The following is a 19,022-nucleotide window of genomic DNA, read 5'->3' as shown; positions in this document are numbered from 1 at the left end:
CGAAATGCTCAACACGTGGGGCGTGAGGTCTCCACAGTACATCGATGTTGTCGCCAGTGGTCGGCGGAAGGTGCACGTGCCCGTCGACCTTGGACAGGACCGCAGCGACGCACGGATGCACGCCAAGACCGTAGGATCCTATGCAGTGCCGTAGGGGACCGCATCGCCACTTCCCAGCAAATTAGGGACACTGTTGCTCCTGGGGTATCGGCGAGGACCATTCGCAACCGTCTCCATGAAGCTGGGCTACGGTCCCGCACACCGTTAGGCCGTCTTCCGCTCAGGCCCCAACATCGTGCAGCCCGCCTCCAGTGGTGTCGCGACAGGCGTGAATGGAGGGTCGAATGGAGACGTGTCATCTTCAGCGATGAGAGTCGCTTCTGCCTTGGTGCCAATGATGGTCGTATGCGTGTTTGGCGCCGTGCAGGTGAGCGCCACAATCAGGACTGCATACCAACGAGGCACACAGGGCCAACACCCGGCATCATGGTGTGGGAAGCGATCTCCTACACTGGCCGTACACCTCTGGTGATCGTCGAGGGCACACTGAATAGTGCATGGTACATCCAAACCATCATCGAACCCATCGTTCTACCATTCCTAGACCGGCAAGGGAACCTGCTGTTCCAACAGGACAATGCACGTCCGCATGTATGCCGTGCCACCCAACGTGCTCTAGAAGGTGTAAGTCAACTACCCTGGGCAGCAAGATCTCCGGATCTGTCCCCCATTGAGCATGTTTGGGCCTGGATGAAGCGTCGTCTCACGCGGTCTGCACGTCCAGCACGAACGCTGGTCCAACTGAGACGCCAGGTGGAAATGGCATGGCAAGCCGTTCCACAGGACTACATCCAGCATCTCTACGATCGTCTCCATGGGAGAATAGCAGCCTGCATTGCTGCGAAAGGTGGATATACACTGTACTAGTGCCGACATTGTGCATGCTCTGTTGCCTGTGTCTATGTGCCTGTGGTTCTGTCAGTGTGATCATGTGATGTATCTGACCCCAGGAATGTGTCAATAAAGTTTCCCCTTCCTGGGACAATGAATTCACTGTGTTCTTATTTGAATTTCCAGGAGTGTATTTAACAATACGAAAGAAATCTTTTCGTGTATGGTGTATGTTGTCATCAAATGTGAAACCAAATCAAATGGCTCTAACCACTATGGAACTTAACATCTGAGGTCATCAGTCCTCTATACTTAGAACTACGTAAACCTAACTAACCAAGGACACATCCATGCCCGAGGCAGGATTCGAACCTGCGAGCGTAACAGCCTAGTGGTTCCCGACTGAAGAGCGTAGAGCCGCTCGACAACTATGGCTGTGAAACCAAGGTTCATCAAAAGTGTTCCTTGCAAACTGCATTTCCATCTAAAAGTGGCGCGTTCACCATTTCCCCTCTTCTGGCTCAGACAGCCGGACGTGATATTAGGGGCGAAATATGGAGCCAGGCAGATGAGATTGCTAGAGACGTGGAGAGTTCTTGGCCGTCCGTTATGTAGGCGAAAGGAGACCGCAGGAAGAAGCGTAAATTCCACATTGTTTCTTGCAAATGGAAGCTAAGGCGAGGTATCTGCAACGGTATATCCCAAGATAACACTGAAGTACACGTGAATAGTTAGAAGCAAGAAATTACTCGTCCAATGATATTCACTAAATCAAGTACCTGTAACTTGGACAGGGACTGTATTTTTCAAAACGGTTGTTCACCTGATCCAATCAGATGGCAGGTTGCGCCCAACACTGCTCCGCCAAACAAGAGGACGAAATGTGGATATTTCCTAGTCCTCAGAATTCCTGTATATGAATTTTACTGAGGTAGTGGGGGTAAGCATTGGAAAATAATTAATGGTCTGTTATTCTACTCCAGTATTTTTCAAGTAATTGTAACAGAACTCCATTGAGTATATTTAAGGTTTGTTAATTATGTACATCTCCCGCTGTAATTTGGCTTTTGATATGAGAAATGATTTCAGTTTAGATATAAAACTTGCTTTGTTGCCTGCGAGAATCATTATTATTAATCAGGTCTGAGCCCAATAGGACCACGTGAGGTACAATCAATCAATGTCGCTTTTGATGGTTGACTTTCCTCTGTGTCCAAATATGTTTCAGCCTTTCAGAGTAAAATCTCTTTCTTTCATCAGACCACGGTGTTCCAGTCCGTTTTCTACTTTCTCTCTGACCAACTATATAATCACATTTCTTTTGTGTCAATGTTTTTCTGTGTGTAACATCTGCCTGAGTTACACCGGCTACTTCAAGATTCTCCTCAATTGCAGTGATCCATTTAATTGTCTCAGTTTTGGCTTTTCTTATGTTTTCGTAGAATTTTACTATTTGTTTTGTCAATCTAGTGGGTGCCATTCTTTCAATGTGCACATAAAATTTAAGTCTTCGTTTTCTTGTGTCACCATGCATGTCTTTGTTTTCTTCTATTTCCGTATTACTTCTCAGCCTACAAGTTTCTTTGTCAGTAATTCTGGGGCCTAATATTTCCCTCATAATCTTTCTTTCTTTCTTTTGAATTTCTTCAATATCCCTCTTCCTATTTAAAATTTATGTTTCTGCTCCATAAAGACTTTCAGGTTTCATTATCCTGCTGTAATGCATAAGTTTACTGAATTTAGAAAGTGATTTTTTTGCTATAAATATTTTGTGCTAATTTGAATGCAGTTGTCAGTTTTTGACAGCGAACTTCTTTTGCAGCATTTCCAGACCAATTTCTTGTATAATTTCCCCCAAGTATTTAAACTGAGAAATCCTTTTTATTTTTTCATATTTCGTGTTCAAAAACTTTGGAATTATATTTGTAGTCCTACGTTTCTTGCAACTTCTTTAAGAATTTCAATTTGCTTTTGAGCTGTGGTAACATCTCTAGTCAAAAGTGTTGAACCATCTGCAAAGGCGAGGAAATCTACTCTAATATTACTTATACCTAATTTGATTGATTGATCTATATTTTGACTCGACTTTTGCACTCGCTTATGAATTTTTCAGAGCTAGCGTCAGCTATCGTTTCCTTAAGCAGTGTTAGAGTTTTATTATCTTGTTCCTTTAAAATTCACGATGAACTGAGTCATAGGCCTTTTTAAAATCTACAAATGTACATACAATATTGTTACTGGAAATCCTTTGGTGTCTAAGGATTAGTTTTAAATCAATAATTTTTTTTTGGACAGTATCTGTTCAGTCTAAAGCCTGCTTGGAGTTCACCAATTTTATGTTGTAACTGTTTTTGGGCTCAATCAAGTAAACACTGCGAGAGAATTTTGTATGTGAGTTGGAGAAGAGATGTTCCTCAGTAATTATTAATATCGGTTCTATCTCCTTTTTATGCAATGGATGAATTAGGGAATTTTTCCAATCTTCACGTACTTTTTTCAGTTTGCCAGATATGTCCTATTAGTTGAGTGATCTCTTTTATAGTGTTAGGGCCAGCTGATTTTAGTAGTTATGCAACAATATCATCTTCTATAGGAGCTTTATTGTTTTAAAGTCTCTTAATTTGTTTAGTTATTCCGATTTCGTCATGTTCTTTAGAGTTAGGGTAGGTGTTATTAGTTTGCTGTAGTTGGTATTCATACAGTAGTTTTGGACGGTTTAAATGTCTTTCAGAATAAGTGGCAAGTACCTTACACTTTTCCTGGTTGTTAAGAGCCAAACCGCCATTTTCATTTATGAAGCAAAGACTTTGAGTTGCCAACTGGTTAGTTTTTTTGTGAATATTTTATAAATGTTTTTGTATTGCTCTTTTGGTAATTATCCTCGATTTTTGAAAATTGAGCGTTTTCATAGTTAGTCTGTCGATTTAATTTAGATATTTCTTTTCTTACAGATAGAAAGGTGTTGTATGTAGAAAGGTGTTTTATGTATTTTCAGTTTTGTTAATATTTTAATTTTTTAATGTCTCATGCCTAGACTTAACTGCTGTTCCACCAAGGGTGTTTTTGCTTCTTTCGAAGCGGAATTATATTTTGTGCTGTTTTGATGAACTTTTCATTTAGGCTTTGCCAACTGTTAGATTGTTACTTGTCAAGGTCGATTTTTACACATGGGGTTATTTTAGCAGTTCCAAATTATGGGATAACATTTTTTGTTTTGAAGAGTTTTCAAGTTGAAGTTTTATTTTCATTCACGTTAAATAATGTTCAGAGTCAATATTAGCCCCTTTCCTAACTTGGACATTTAAAATATTTTTGTAATTAGGGTATGAAATTGCTACATAATCTATTTGAAATTCCCAATAAATGTATTCTGTGCCCACCAAATTTTTTGTTTAGAAGGGTTCTTTTTAAAATTTGTTGACATGATTTTAAGGTTAAAATTTTTGCGTGTCTCAACAAGTCTTTGACCATTTTGGTTAGTCCACTTAGACACAAGAAATCCATTTACCATTTGTTATAATTTTCTCTTTACCTAATTGAGCATTAAAATCAACCATCAAAATTTTAACATGTTTCTGAGATAATATTTTCTAACATTTTCCAAGCTTCATTAACTTCTTCAGGTATCACTATTTCCTAAAACTGTAACGCATTTTTATGACGAATTTCATGAAGGAGAAGTGCATCATCAACTATTTAATAATTCTTTCAAAAACTCCATCCTTTTTGTTGTTTTCTCTCTGATGGTATTTATTACAACATTAGGATCTTTTACTAAAGATATCAATTCTGCCTGTTGCATGTTAAGTAGAAGATAGTCAACAAGGAGTAAGAGTGGACTTAAAATTGTGCCCTGTGGGATTCGCTTTGTGATTTCTCCCCAGTAAGTGAAGTTCCCTTCCAACATTTTTTGAATTATTTAGCACAACGTTTTGCATTTTATTTGTTAAGCATCATTCAAACCAGTTGTGTGTAAAACCATCAATTCCACAAAATCTGAGTTTTAGTAAGAGTTAATATGATCTACACAATCGAAAACCTTCGAAAGGTTGCAGAAAATACAGGCTGATATTTCATTATTTAGGGCTTGTAATATTTGACAGTGACAGTATAAACAACATTCTCAATTGAGCAACACTATTGGAATCTAAACTGTGATATGCTGAGTAAATTATTTCTTCTTAAATGTGACGCTACTCTTGAATACATTACTTTTTCGAATATTTTGGAAAAGAAGTCAATGAGGAAACTGGACAGTAATTATTTAAGTCTTTCTTGTCACCTTTCATATAAAGAGGGTTAACAGTTGCATATTTTAGTACATCTAGAAAAATTCCCTGTGCTAGTGATGCATTACATATATCAGTAAGGACTATTCCCATTAAATCGGAAGAAATTTTCAGAATTATGTCTGAAATTTCATCAAACCCACATGAGCTTTAGTTTTTTTGAATTTTTATAATTCACTTAATTTCAGTGAATGATTTTAGTGGTACTTCTAGTTGCTTATAGTATTGTGGAATGACATTTTTGATATATTCTCTTGTTTCCTCAATTGAGCCATTTAATCCTATTTTTGCCGCTACATATAAAAAGTGATTCTTGAAAGTGCTCGCACGGTCATTTACTTTTGTTGCTATGCTATCGTGAACACTTACTGCCTGTTGTGTCTCCTATTTGTCAGTATCCCATACGATTATAATCTTATACCTGCGTTATTAAACTCTTTCAGGACGTACATACTTCTTGACATTTTACTGACTTTCCTGTAAGATTATAGTATTTTTCGTTGTATGTAATTAATTTCGAATCTTTGCTTGTTATGGCTTTTATATAAAGTTATCTCCTTCTCTTACGGGAATTTAATTCCCTTAGTTATCGATGGCTTACTTGTTTGTTAATGGATTTTCTGGACAACTTAGTAGGAACACAACTGTTAAAGGAACTCGAATGGACAGATGATTCAGGCTGTTTTGGATATCAAAGGCTGCCTTACACAGCATTAGCTGGATGGAAACATCACCTAATATAACCTTGTAATTGCTATGATGCACTGTTATTGCAGAGGTAAGAACAACGACTGTTCGAAAAAGTGATTCTTCGATTCTGCTGTGGTGGTAAGGCGTTGGCGGCGCAGGTATCTTTAACGGCAATGTTGCCAACTTTTGGCGTATTTTATCGGTGCAGCGGCGCTTTGAGGCCATTTCGGCACGCCAGGCAGGGCCGGACATATCTGTTGTAGCGAGGGCGCCGCATAGTTTGTCGCTAACGGCCAACGCGGCGGGACGCACAGACCGCCCCGGAAATTACGCCCTGCTGCTGCCAACCGCCGCCACTTTCTGTGCCGTCACAAGAGGGGTGGGTGGTGCGGAGGGAGGGTGAACAGCGCTAAAAGGTGTTCAACAGTCGTTAAATGTTTAGGTATGCTCCACATTCATAGGTAACCACCCTTCCGCTAGAGGCACTTATTAAAATAATCTGATCTACTGTCCCGTGAAATCCAACATTTCGTCCCGATCTGCGGAGGACATAATGAAGGGGGGGATATGCTTGTTTCGTTGCAAAACCTGGCACTCTACAGACTGAAGGAAAATTCCATTTCCTCGTGCTCCCGCGTAGAGACGTGACGTCAAATATTTTAGAAACTCAATCCCAGTAAATCGGCCTTTCACAGCTGCTGTCGTCTTCTGTTGCTATCACCGCATGGTGGAAGACTGGAACACATCTTCTTCAGTACCAGATTGCAGGTATTAATCAATTTCATGCCCTCCTCCTTCCGATTAAAGTTACTGGGCGTTAGTAATCTCTATAGCCTTTTATAATATCTGCTTGTGGACGTCTGTACTCGAGTCTTATCAAATCAAATCCGACGGTCTCTTGGCTGCAAAGCATGTGTCCGCAACAGCTGCTTTATCAGTTCTCCCCTTCTGCAGCTGCCCTTGTCTTTTTCTAGTCGTTTCATGATTTTATAAGACTCAGGTACTGCACCCTTTTCCAAATTTCTACCAGCATCCTTACGTTCTGATTTATCTCACTCCCACAATTTCAATTTCCAGCTCTTGAATATTTATTTGTCCTTTCTCTTCCTCATCTCCTCTAGTCACCCTCATGCTCTTACTTTCCTCCACACTATTTTTCATGCCGTATTTCTCAATTTTTTTATTTGATGTATCCATTTGTTCTTGTACTTCTATACTGTTAGTTCCCCACAACACAGTAGCTTCGGCAACAGCAACAACTTCATCTCTCTTTCACTACAAGCTTCTTTCGTCTCCTTCGTGATTTTCTCTCTCACCCATAACATTTTTTAAACCAATCAGGTCTTCCAGCTTGGCTCAGGACACAGCTGAAGCTTTCTGTCACGCAATGTTTTAAGCATTTCAATGGTTCGTTTTCTAGCTCCCCTTCTCTTCAAGGTTTCCCATTCCTTTTCTCTGAGGATAGTATCATATGACTTTACTAAGTCAAGAAATGTCATCATCAGCTCTTTCCCATATTCCCAATGCCTTTCCATCAACTATATTGTACTCAAGATTTGATCGATTATTCCTCTCATGTGACGAAGGCCGTACTGCTTATCTTTTAACTCACCCTCAAATTTTTCGACCTATCTCCTTTACAGTATCCTAGCCATCATTTTTACTACTTGTGTTTGGGTGTGATCCCTCGATAGTTATCAGATACGCTCATGTCTCCTGTCTTCAACGTTGGAATTATTATTTCCTTTTCCCACTCTCCAGTCACCCATTTCGTGTCCAAATGCATCTCACCAGCCTATATAACCACTGTAGCCCAGTAGATCCAGCCGATTATACCCTCTGATTACGTTATTAACTCTTGACTCTCTCCTTACACCAGTTTTGTGAACTACTCTCCAACCTCTTACTTCTTGTAATTCCACACAGCATCCCCTTTCCCCATTAACGCTCTTTTACAACACTCATGTGAATCCCACCCAGGTTTCGCCGGCGACGGTGGTCTAGCGGTTAAGGCGCTCAGTCAGGAACCGCGCGACTACTACGATCGCAGGTTCGAATCCTGCCTCGAGCATGGATGTGTGTGATGTCCTTAGGTTAGTTACGTTTAAGCAGTTCTAAGTTCTAGGGGACTGATGACCACAGATGTTAAGTCCCATAGTGCTCAGAGCCATTTGAACCACCCAGGCTTCCCTCTTTTCTTCCGCTACCGTTTTCTTACATTTGTTTTTGTCTTCCTGGTGTATTATTTTGTTTTCTTCCTTTTTGTCACTGTTACATTCTTGCCACTATTTCTTTCACTTGCTCATTCCATCATGATGGCTCCTTACTCTTCGCTCTTCCTAACATTCTGCCATAGGTAATCTGTGCGGAGCTTACAAACACCTCTTCCAATTTATCTCATTCCTCTTTCACACTTTGACATTCAGTGCTTAGAATTTTAATCTTAAGTAACTCCCTAAACTTTACCAGTTGCTTTCTATCTTCTAGTTTGGGTAATTCCATTTTCTTCTCCCTTACTCCAATTATTCTTTCCATTTGATATATCCTCATCTTTTCCACCACTACTTGATCATCTCCTTCAAAAGTTTCTCCCAGCTACATCAGTTGACTGTGTATGATCTCACTTTACCACCAGAGAGTAGTCAATGACTGTCTTCATCCTTCTCTCTCCTCAGTCATTTTTTTTTACTGTCCACATAAAAGCTGAATTACTTGCTGCTGATCACAGAATTTATTATTATTATTCATTATATGTTCAATATCTCATCGTTATTACATGTTTGTTCTAACAAGGACCACACTGTTCGATAGTTGCCATGGAAGACTTTTCCAGGGGGGATGAAAAGCTCTAGAATGGGAGAGCTAGGAACTGAGACGGATGCGACAAGGTTAAAAACATATATAGTTACTAACGACACCATGACAAACCTCCTATTGTGCTAAGTGAAGCACAATGACTGATGCTGACTAATCAAGAGAGTCTTCTTCGTTGATCCATTATGGACCGTGGGACAACGCATCGCATGTCTTTCTTGATGCAATAATTTACCAACAGCCGTATGTATTGCAGAAATTTATTTTATGAACTTCTTATGTGCTACCAGTTTCGGCATTATATTGATGCCATCTTCAGGTCCCACACGTCATAGTCGTAAAAACGCTATACACGGAAGGACCCATATAACGGGATCCGGGCATAACGATTTGATTCGCGGACCCAGTTATATGGTAGCTTCCGTGTATAGTGTTTTTACGACTATCACGTGTGGGGCTTGAAGATGGCATCAATGTAATGCCGAAACTGGTAGCACATAAGAAGTTCATAAAATGAATTTCTGCAATACATACGGCTGTTGGTAAATTATTGCATCAAGAAATAAAGAGAATTGCTAGGCAGTGTTCGGTGTCGTTATTCGTAAAGGCATTCCCAATCTACACAAAAACGTTTTTGTTTGAAATGTTTGGGATCTGTGTGACAGAGAGAGGGAACTCACGAGAATGAATATGGGGCTGATGTAGGCCCAGCAGACGCGCCAGAAGATGCCGGGCTGGTGGCCGAGCATCTTCTCGATGTCCCTGGAGAAGCGGCTGACGCCGTAGAACCAGCACACGCCCACCGCCTCGACGAACACCACGAACAGGATCGAGATGCCCGGGCCGTACACGTTCAGCAGGTTGACCAGGTACTCGCCGCCCTGCAAGTGCAAACACTACCTGTACAAAACATACACGAATACCTCACACATTTTTCATTCAGCTTCACACTAATTTGCACTATCTTCTTTTCCTTCGTTCTATAGGTACATTTTTTTTTCCTAATTGTGACATCATCGGTGGATTTATATGCTCTGTTGCAATTATTTCCCACTGGGTAGTGAATACTTGTTATGTACGTTATTTTAAGTAGTTTTATAACTGCACTTAATAGTACCAGGTGATCAAAAAGTAAGTATAAATTTGAAAACTGAATAAATCACGGAATAAGGTAGATAGAGAGGTACAAATTGACACACATGCTTGGAATGACATGGAGTTTTATTAGAAAAAAAATACAAAAGTTCAAAAAAAGTCCGACAGATGGCGCTACATCTGATCAGAATAGCAATAATTAGCATAACAAAGTAAGACAAAGCAAAGATGATGTCCGTTGCAGGAAATGCTGAATATGTCCACCATCATTCCTCAACAATAGCTGCAGTCGAGGAATAATGTTGTGAACAGCACTGTAAAACATGTCCGGAATTGTGGTGAGGCATTGGCCTCGGATGTTGTCTTTCAGCATCCCTAGAGATGTCTGTCGATCACGATACACTTGCGACTTCAGGTAACACCAAAGCCAATAATCGCACGGACTGAGGTCTGGGGACCTGGGAGGCCAAGCATGACGAAAGTGGCGGCTGAGCACACGATCATCACCAAACGAGGCTCGCAAGAGATCTTTCACGCGTCTAGCAATATGGGGTGGTTCTAATAAAACCCCATGTCATTCCAAGCATGTGTGTCAATTTTTACCCCTCTGTCTACATTATTGCGTGGTTTATTAAGTTTTCAAATTTATACTGACTTTTTGATCATCCGGTATTTACTATTGTATTATTACTGTTTTCCTTCTAGCAGTGTCAAAGATCTTGCAGTGTAGTACTTCAGCAGTACATCCACTACAGCGGTTTTAAATTTTATAAAGCATGAATATACCTAAACACTGCTGAAAATTTGATTAGAAATGGAGCCATTTTGTCTGAAATGCACACAAAATTAAAGAGTTATTTTCGTTTTCATAAGTAAATGATTGAGCAATAGGGTATTCAAATCCAGTTATGTTGACTAAAATTGTAAGTGTGTTCCACTGATAATACAGTTGAATATAAATGTTTACTAATTATTTGAACAACTTAATGACGTATTGGCCTCCACTCGACAAACATTTAACTACTTGTTCTGCGCACTGCGTTCTTTAACGCCCAGAACGACTTTCCACTGTGAAGACATTCCTGCCATACGTCTGTGTGCAGAAGGCCTACATTACTTAAGACAAAGTGTGTGTCTGCTGTCACCAAATAAAGTACGTCATGGAATTATGTAGGTTTACCCCAATGAATGTTGTTTAGGTAACGAAGGTACGTATTATGTACGAAAGAAGAAACTAATTAAGCTCGGAAAGGCTACAAAATTTAGAGAAACGTACATGTAAACCCTACATGTTTATGTTACAGTACTCTGGCTTAAGGGTGAAAGTAAGAAATAGAAATATGCAAACGATGAAACGGGGCGGTATTAGCATAGAAATGAAGGAACAAGGTATTCGTAGAAGCACTTTCTGGTTAGTCGGGAAATTATCAAATGTGTCGTATCATATCCACATCATAGGATGTTACTGTTTAGAGGGAAAACCCAATGTGTGCACTGTGGTACTCTATACCGATTATTGCTACACAGACAATCCATTAAAAATCCATGGAAACCACAATGAAAATTCGTTGAAGCATTGCACAGCTGTGTTGGTGCACAATGTCTCTAGTATCCCCATAGATCACGCCAAATCGCTCTTTTCAGTTCTGAGCGCACAGTGAGTACGTAAACATGCGTACATAAAAAGTGTCTCCCCCTAAGAATAGGTGGTGTGTGTACACACACCATTAGATTATTTGACTTGTCGCTCTAACGAAGTAGGCGAGTGTCAGCAAAATGTCTCTTGGTCTTATCGTGGCGTGTTTATCTTCTGCTGTTAGGTCAGACGATAGAAATGGCACTCGCACGCTTAGAGTAGCAGATTTACGGTGACCAAGTTTAAACAGGACTTGATTAATTTTCACACACATTTATTAAAATAATAAAAAACATAGAGATTACGTAACTTGATTCTGGATGCTGTTTACAATTGACAATCTGAAGTTCCTATCTTATTCACACATATCTCTGATACTTGACTAAGTGTCTATTCATTTATCTTCATGGCTATGTACAGGAATATGGCAATCTTATTAGGCGCAGACTGAAACTTTACTATAGACTCGTACAGACTAATGCAGACTGGTACAGACTGGTGCAGACAAATGCAGACTGACTAATCAGAGGTCTGTACACTCGTTATAATACCTCGCGCGTTGAGGTATTACTGCGCGAGTGTGACCCTCGAGGAGAAAGGTTCTACGTTAGCAGCAATTTCATTGGCTGCGTTACATATTAATTCGCGGATCGGAGGAAGCAGAATTTGGTCCGTCTCTAAGGCTAGGCGCAAATTGAGAAGCGTATAGCACGTGTGACGTGACACGAAACTACAGCGCGACACGCACGTGCCGCACGCGGGTGCAGCGCATATTGCGACGCGTACACCATACTTCGCACGCGCCGACTGGCGAAGCTCTGCACCGACTGAACCGAAGCGCGCGCAACCTCTTATCTTTCTCAAACGATTTTACAGGAACTATTCTCTTAAAATATATGATTTTTGCCTTACTTGTAGCGTTATATGTCAGCTTCGTGCCCATCACCTCGCTAATGACCATTCTTATTGTGATGTACACATTTTAGCAAGACACTACGCCAAACTCAAAACGTTTGCAACGAAAATTAGGGGTCGCTATGATTTTGCGTTTGGTGCGTATTACACCATATGTTGCTGCGTATGAAATTTAGCTAACATGCTGAATTTTTGTTTAGACTTGGGAGGAGATCTCTATCTGCCTCCAATCTCGAGAAAATGGATCCCATGTAGCGCGCTCACTTCCGATCTGACGCCCGCGAGAATGAAATACTCGCAACATCTCTCGTATCTCCTAAACCGCTGGAGACATCGAAAGTTTGGCGAATGATAGCACATAAGGAGGAGAGTGTTTTGCCAATTATTAGACACACGGCACTTTCTTATCTATGGCGATATATCACTACTTATACTTCTTTTTTTATTTATTTCACTCCAGTGACTGTAATTTTTTAAGAGTTGTCGACAGCTAGAGAAACAAGAGCTTCCTAGTATGAAAATAAACATGAAATTTCTTCTTTTATGTTACTGCAAACCGATACTATGAGGTTTTTCGTAAGCTATTCAGCTCTGTAATTGCCAATTACTTGTTTAATGATGCCCTACGTTTCGGAATTCTGTCTCAGTAACTGCTGTGAGAAGAGTTTGGCAAATTACATTGTGACGAAGGAAGTACAATTAAACCAGTCACCAAGAGAAATGTAGCCTTTACTCATAAATGGTGATGCTTCTTCGAATGAGAAAAGGTTAACAACTCACACAAAAACAGATTAGCAATTCTGTTGGAATTTTGGTGGAATACCCGTAACCCATCGTATTTTTAACACTGAGCGACGGAAATGGAAACTTACCAAAGCATTTTATTCCTTCTCTTGATCTGAGCAGTATTAAAATAATGACGAGCGTTCCTTTAGGCGGAATGACAGGCACATGCCAGATACTGTTTACTCACCTAGGGCTTGTCAAACTGACAATGCGTGATCGCGAATAAAATAGTTGTTATTGAGAAAAATAAACAATTGATCTGTCGCACAACATAATGGTCAGTGTATTGTCAGCAGCGAAGGATAATGCGCGAGACAGGAATGCACAAGTTAGCCACGTGTGCCTTGTGAGATGGAGCTCGAAAAACATTGTTATGAAAGTAGACTGCCTTTGTCAGTAGCACATTTCAACAAATTAAATATATCTAATCATAACACTCTTTTAGGATATTCCTACTTTCGTAATGATACCGACCATTTTCTTCATTTGTGTATCCTGTTGTTGTTTACTTAGTTTATTAATGCTGATAATGTCCATGCAACAATTGAAATGCTTTTTCTCATCACGGCGAACCAATTAAAACATTGTTATTTGTGATTGCTTTTCGACTGTTTCTATCTTGCAGTGGAAATATGTTGTTCACATGCATTTAGTACATTGTGTCATATTACATTATTACATACATATCAGAGTAATCACAGTGAAACTTCTATACTTCAGATCTTGGACGCTTTTTACCACAAGAACAAAGGGATCACACCTGTGGAGATTATCCCTTTCTAAATTTTTGTAACAGATCGTACAGATACGCTAGCTTACTAGGCAGCGAGAATATACCTTCCTTTCGTGCCTAGATTCTTAATCACATGATTTTATAATATTCCTTGCTTCCTTATTCACTAGCCTCTGTCCCTTCTTGCAACCTGATAACATCACGGAGGCATATTGTGCAATTCCAGCGGCCAGCCGGCCGTGCGGTTCTAGGCACTTTAGTCCGGAACCGCGTAACTGTTACGGTCGCAGGTTCGAATCCTGCCTCGAGCACGGATGTGTGTGACGTCCTTAGGTTAGTTAGGTTTAAGTAGTTCTAAGTTCTAGGGGACTGATGACCTCAGATGTTGAGTCCCATAGTGCTCAGAGCTATTTGAACCGCCGGCCGCGGTGGTCTCGCGGTTCTAGGCGCGCAGTCCGGAACCATGCGTCTGCTACGGTCGCAAGTTCGAATCCTGCCTCGGGCATGGATATGTGTGATGTCCTTAGGTTAGTTAGACTGAAGTAATTCTAAGTTCTAGGGGACTGATGACCACAGCAGTTGAGTCCCATAGTGCTCAGAGCCATTTGAACCAGCGGCCAATGGCTCATCAGTTACTGAAGTATACATTTTTCTTGACAGAAGAAAAACAAAACAAAACTATGCAGATATAAATAACAGAAAAGTATAACGTGCTAACGAAGAAAGCTGGGGCGTTTAAATGGCTAGAAACGAAACACTACCCAAAGGCAATAAAATTCAGTACACAGTAAGGCAAAATTTATCGTATTGGCAATACTACTACTGCTGATATGCGCCGTTCCGATGTGAGCATATGGCTGGGCTACTTTTCCGCTCACCTCCTCAAATTTCCCACGATGCTAGCGAGGCAAGCGCGACGCGCGGCGCGAGAATCTGTGCCTCAACCGCAACGCCGCGCGACCTGGCGCAGGCGCGTGTCGCGTCCCAGTCGCGTCGCGTCGCAATTTGCGGGGTCCCATTTGAACCTGTGATGTTACAAAAACGCGCGCTGCGCTGCGTCGCGCCACACGCGCTATACGCGTCTCAATTTGCGCCTAGCCTAAGGCAGCGTCATCTCGTAATGCGGAGATGGACGAGCGCTGCGCCTGCGCTGTTGTGCTTAACTGGGCGCGCTCTAGTGGGAAAGTTGTGTACGCGCTGACTACGTGGAACTATGTACACAACAGTATGAGTGCTTGTGAGATATTTCACCTGATTTCCTGCAACACCACTTAACGTCATTGTCATACAGTTCCTTCTTCATGACAATGCTCGGTAGCGCTCTGCTGGGGCAATGAAGACGCTCCTGCAGCGTTTCCGATGGGACTTGTTTGATCACCCACCATACAACCCAGCTCCCTCCGATTTTCATCTCTGTCCAAGTGAACCGCTGGCTACGAAGGCAACATTTTGGCTCAGACAACAAGTTGCGGAGCAGCGTAGAGAATTGGGTAAAGCACAGGCGGCTGCCTTCTAGAACGAGGGCATTGGAAAATTGGTACATTGCTACGACAGATGTCTCCGTCCGAGCGCCGACTATGTAGAAAAGTAGCTGGAAAGTGTGGATCGGATGCAGGAGTACATCTTAGTGCCACGAACAGCAGTCATAAAAGGTATTAGGCGTGGGGAAGGCGAAGGAGCGGCACGTGTTTAGGTGTGAGGCCTGTGCCAGTGGCGCCACGCTGCGGGGGATGCTCTCAATCCACTCGAGGGCGGTGCGAGGTTGGCAGCGGCGGCGGCGGCGGCGGCGGAGGCGGCATGAATAATGCAGGCGGGGTGGCGAGCTCCGGCGACAAGTGTTAGCGCTCGCGACACGCAGCGGCTGCGCCGGGCGACGGCGCGGAGCGCGCAGCCGTGGTATTTGCTGCGGACACTGTGTCAACACGGAACTGAGCCGGCGCGAGGGGACAGGCGCGGCAGGCGGGCTACACCGGTACAGAAGAGAGTCGTCCCCGGAAGTCGGGGCCGACAAGGAGCTTAAAGCTCTCCAAGTGGCTCATTATACGGAGAATACGAATCTCGTATTGCTGCTGCGTTCACTACAGAAAACGAGCAGAAGGTATGTAGGGGACGTAATAATAAATAGCAAAATATGACACTGAAAAAATTAAACGATTTTGTTGTTGTTGTTGATGTTGTGGTCTTCAGTCCAGAGACTGGTTTGCTGCAGCTCTCCAAGCTACTCTATTTTGTGCCAGCTTCTTCATCTCCCAGTACTTACTGCAGCCTACTGAATCTGTTCAGTCTATTCATCTCTTGGGCTCCCTTAATGATTTTTACCCTCTACACTGCCCTCCAGTACTAAATTGGTGATCCCTTGATGCCTCAGAACATGTCCTACCAACCGACCCCTTCTTCTAGTCAAGTTGTGCCAAAAATTTCTCTTCACCTCAGTTCTATTCAATACCTCCTCATTAGTTATGTGATCTATCCATATAATCTTGAGCAGTCTTCTGTAGCACCACATTTCGAAACCTTATATTCTCTTCTTGTCTAAACTATTTATCGTCCACGTTTCACTTCCATTTATGGTTACATTCCATACAAATACTTTCAGAAACACCTTCCTGACACTGAAATATATACTCGATGTTAACAAATTTCTCTTCTTCAGAAACGCTTTCCTTGCCATTGCCAGTCTACATTTTATATCCTCTCTACTTCGACCATCATCAGTTATTAAACGATAACTGAATCAAAAACGTTATAGTAAACATAGGTCTACAAATGCATCATTTCCGAGATAACTGTGTTACGTGATCACAAGCTACTGCCGGCTTCAATATAAAATATTGCCCTTGTTAGTAAAAATATTAATCGAACATGACAGTTTCAACGTTTTACAGGGAATGCTAACGGTGACAAAATTTGTTGACTTATTTCAGTTACTTAATGAAGCAACATACTACATATCTCACACTATGCCATACAGAAGTTAAAAAATAAACTAAAGAAGGTACTGAATAAACATGTATCTTATTAGCAAGGGAATAAATTCATAATTTAAGAATAATAAACCCAACAGCTCCGAAGTTCTGGTTCAACCAAAAATCTATAAAAGTACTGTTTCCATCACAGTCATTGTAAACGCTATGAACCATCTAGGTTACGTATTTATGAAAAAGCTGCATTCAATTTTAAAAATTCGATATAAATTTGAAGCCTATATTTCAGTAAAATATGGTTACCAACCTACTCTAGGCTTCAAATAACTTCACGTCTCAATCACTGTGAAACTTATTTTCCTCAATACAATAAATTCATGCAGCTGCATATCTGTCAAGGAATCCCTGGATACAATTATATATATATTTTTAAAATACCGGAGAAATTCAACAGGGAATTAGTTGAACTATTCTCATTCAATGGCAAAATGTATAAACAGGATGTAGGTCTAGCAATAAGTAGTTCACTCAATGAGATCATTGCAGACATTTTCATTAATCATACTGAAAATAAACTTTTGAACAACAGTTACATCATCACCAAGAAAACTGCATTACCACACATACGTAGATAACACACTCATGGTATACAATGAACTGAAAAAGAAATATAAACTTTTTGTGCATTTAATAGTTTACACAAAAACATCCACTTCAACAGAGATACATTACAATAACTAACACAAATGAGACCCTGAATGTGATTGTACACAGAAAACCAACAAATCATATACTGTCACTGATAAATCCTCCACACACCTTACCGTATAAACAAGCTGACTTCAAAGTGTTCTTGAACAGAGTACAGGAACTCTATTTAGTTATGTTAACTATGAGACAGAAGTGAACATAATCAAATCCATTGCACACAGCAATGACAATTGTCAACATGAAATAAATGCACTTTCACAACACATAACTACCTTGACCACTATCTAGAATAACACACAGAAATCTAAGTCTATGCTCGACTTAGATGTAATTTCGAGAAAATCGTCAAGCTATTTATAAAAACATACATTTTAGATCACTTTTACCACCACCAAGAATCTAAGGAGGATCTGGTTCATGACATCCAACGACTAGATGGGAAACTGAGTAAATCATGAATTTATAAAGTAGCATCCGGTCATTGCAACAAATATCGCAGTGACCAAATGTGTAGAAATTTTAAAATCCGTTTTGAGGAAGATACTGTCTGTTTTAGACTTGAAGGGGCTAACAAGACAACAGGAGCGAAGGTTATAGACGAAACAGCACATAGTATTGCAATAGACGGCGATTGTAGAGCATTGTATACTTTAGAGCAAAGCAGTAAAATGGACATCTTGGAAGAAATAAAACTACTCATCCACGGCCAAAACTAAAAAAAAACAAATTTGCTGATTTCATGAACTCATACTTCTTAATCAATACATACATTCTTAACCATTTACATTCTTAATCAACTTCAATTCATTGCGGTAAAATGGAACAAAGAATATGTAAAACCCCAGGTATCAACTGCACTGTCTTTGTAATTCTTTAAAATAAGATGGTTTTTGTACTTTCATTTTAACATCAAATTAGCACAGTTTCTCTTATTATAATATATTTCGTCAACCAACATCAGAGATGCAATGGCGAGATTTGCAGAACACACTGCAAGTAAGTGATAACACGAGGATCGACATATCGATACATAAATCGAAACATTCGTGTTTTGCCCGCCATCTTATTTCTACTGCACAGTATAGCATATTGTGATGTATTTTAACTGTCACTTGCAAGTTTGTGAATAGTAATTGACATAGAATCAATAGCACTGGAGGCAACTGAACACACAGCAAGAAGACAGACATTTCATATGAACAAAATAAATTACTTGAATCTCTTTTGTATACGAACAGCGGACTAAGAAATGAAGCGAATATTCTTTCAAATTAGGTTCTCCTTCTCAGCTGGATGACAACAGCACAAGTCAAGACTGTGCACAACAACTTTAATTTCTATGTGTACTTGCGTTAACTGTTTTTGTTCTGCCATTATACCCTGGAGATGAGGTTTTTCTGTAGAAACGCGTTACTTCATTAAATAATTTAAGTAAGTCAACATATTTTTTGAATAGTAGCGGCCTCTGAGAGAACCTTTTCATAATACAAATGTACACTCCTGGAAATTGAAATAAGAACACCGTGAATTCATTGTCC

General features: G+C 40.6%; 1 protein-coding gene across 1 annotated transcript in view; it reads right to left on the bottom strand.

The window, feature by feature from the left end:
- LOC126272906 (sodium-dependent serotonin transporter-like) overlaps window positions 1-19,022 on the bottom strand; it is a 1,032,532-nt gene that overhangs the window by 44,397 nt on the left and 969,113 nt on the right. Inside the window, exon 11 of the mRNA XM_049976173.1 lies at window positions 9,365-9,565. Within this exon, the coding sequence (XP_049832130.1) occupies window positions 9,365-9,565 (201 nt within the window). The remainder of the gene's footprint in view (window positions 1-9,364; window positions 9,566-19,022) is intronic.

The sequence above is a fragment of the Schistocerca gregaria genome, chromosome 1, assembly GCF_023897955.1.
Source record: "Schistocerca gregaria isolate iqSchGreg1 chromosome 1, iqSchGreg1.2, whole genome shotgun sequence".
NCBI lineage: Eukaryota > Metazoa > Arthropoda > Insecta > Orthoptera > Acrididae > Schistocerca > Schistocerca gregaria.
Note: the sequence above shows the minus strand (reverse complement) of the source record. Positions and strands in the feature narration are given on the sequence as shown.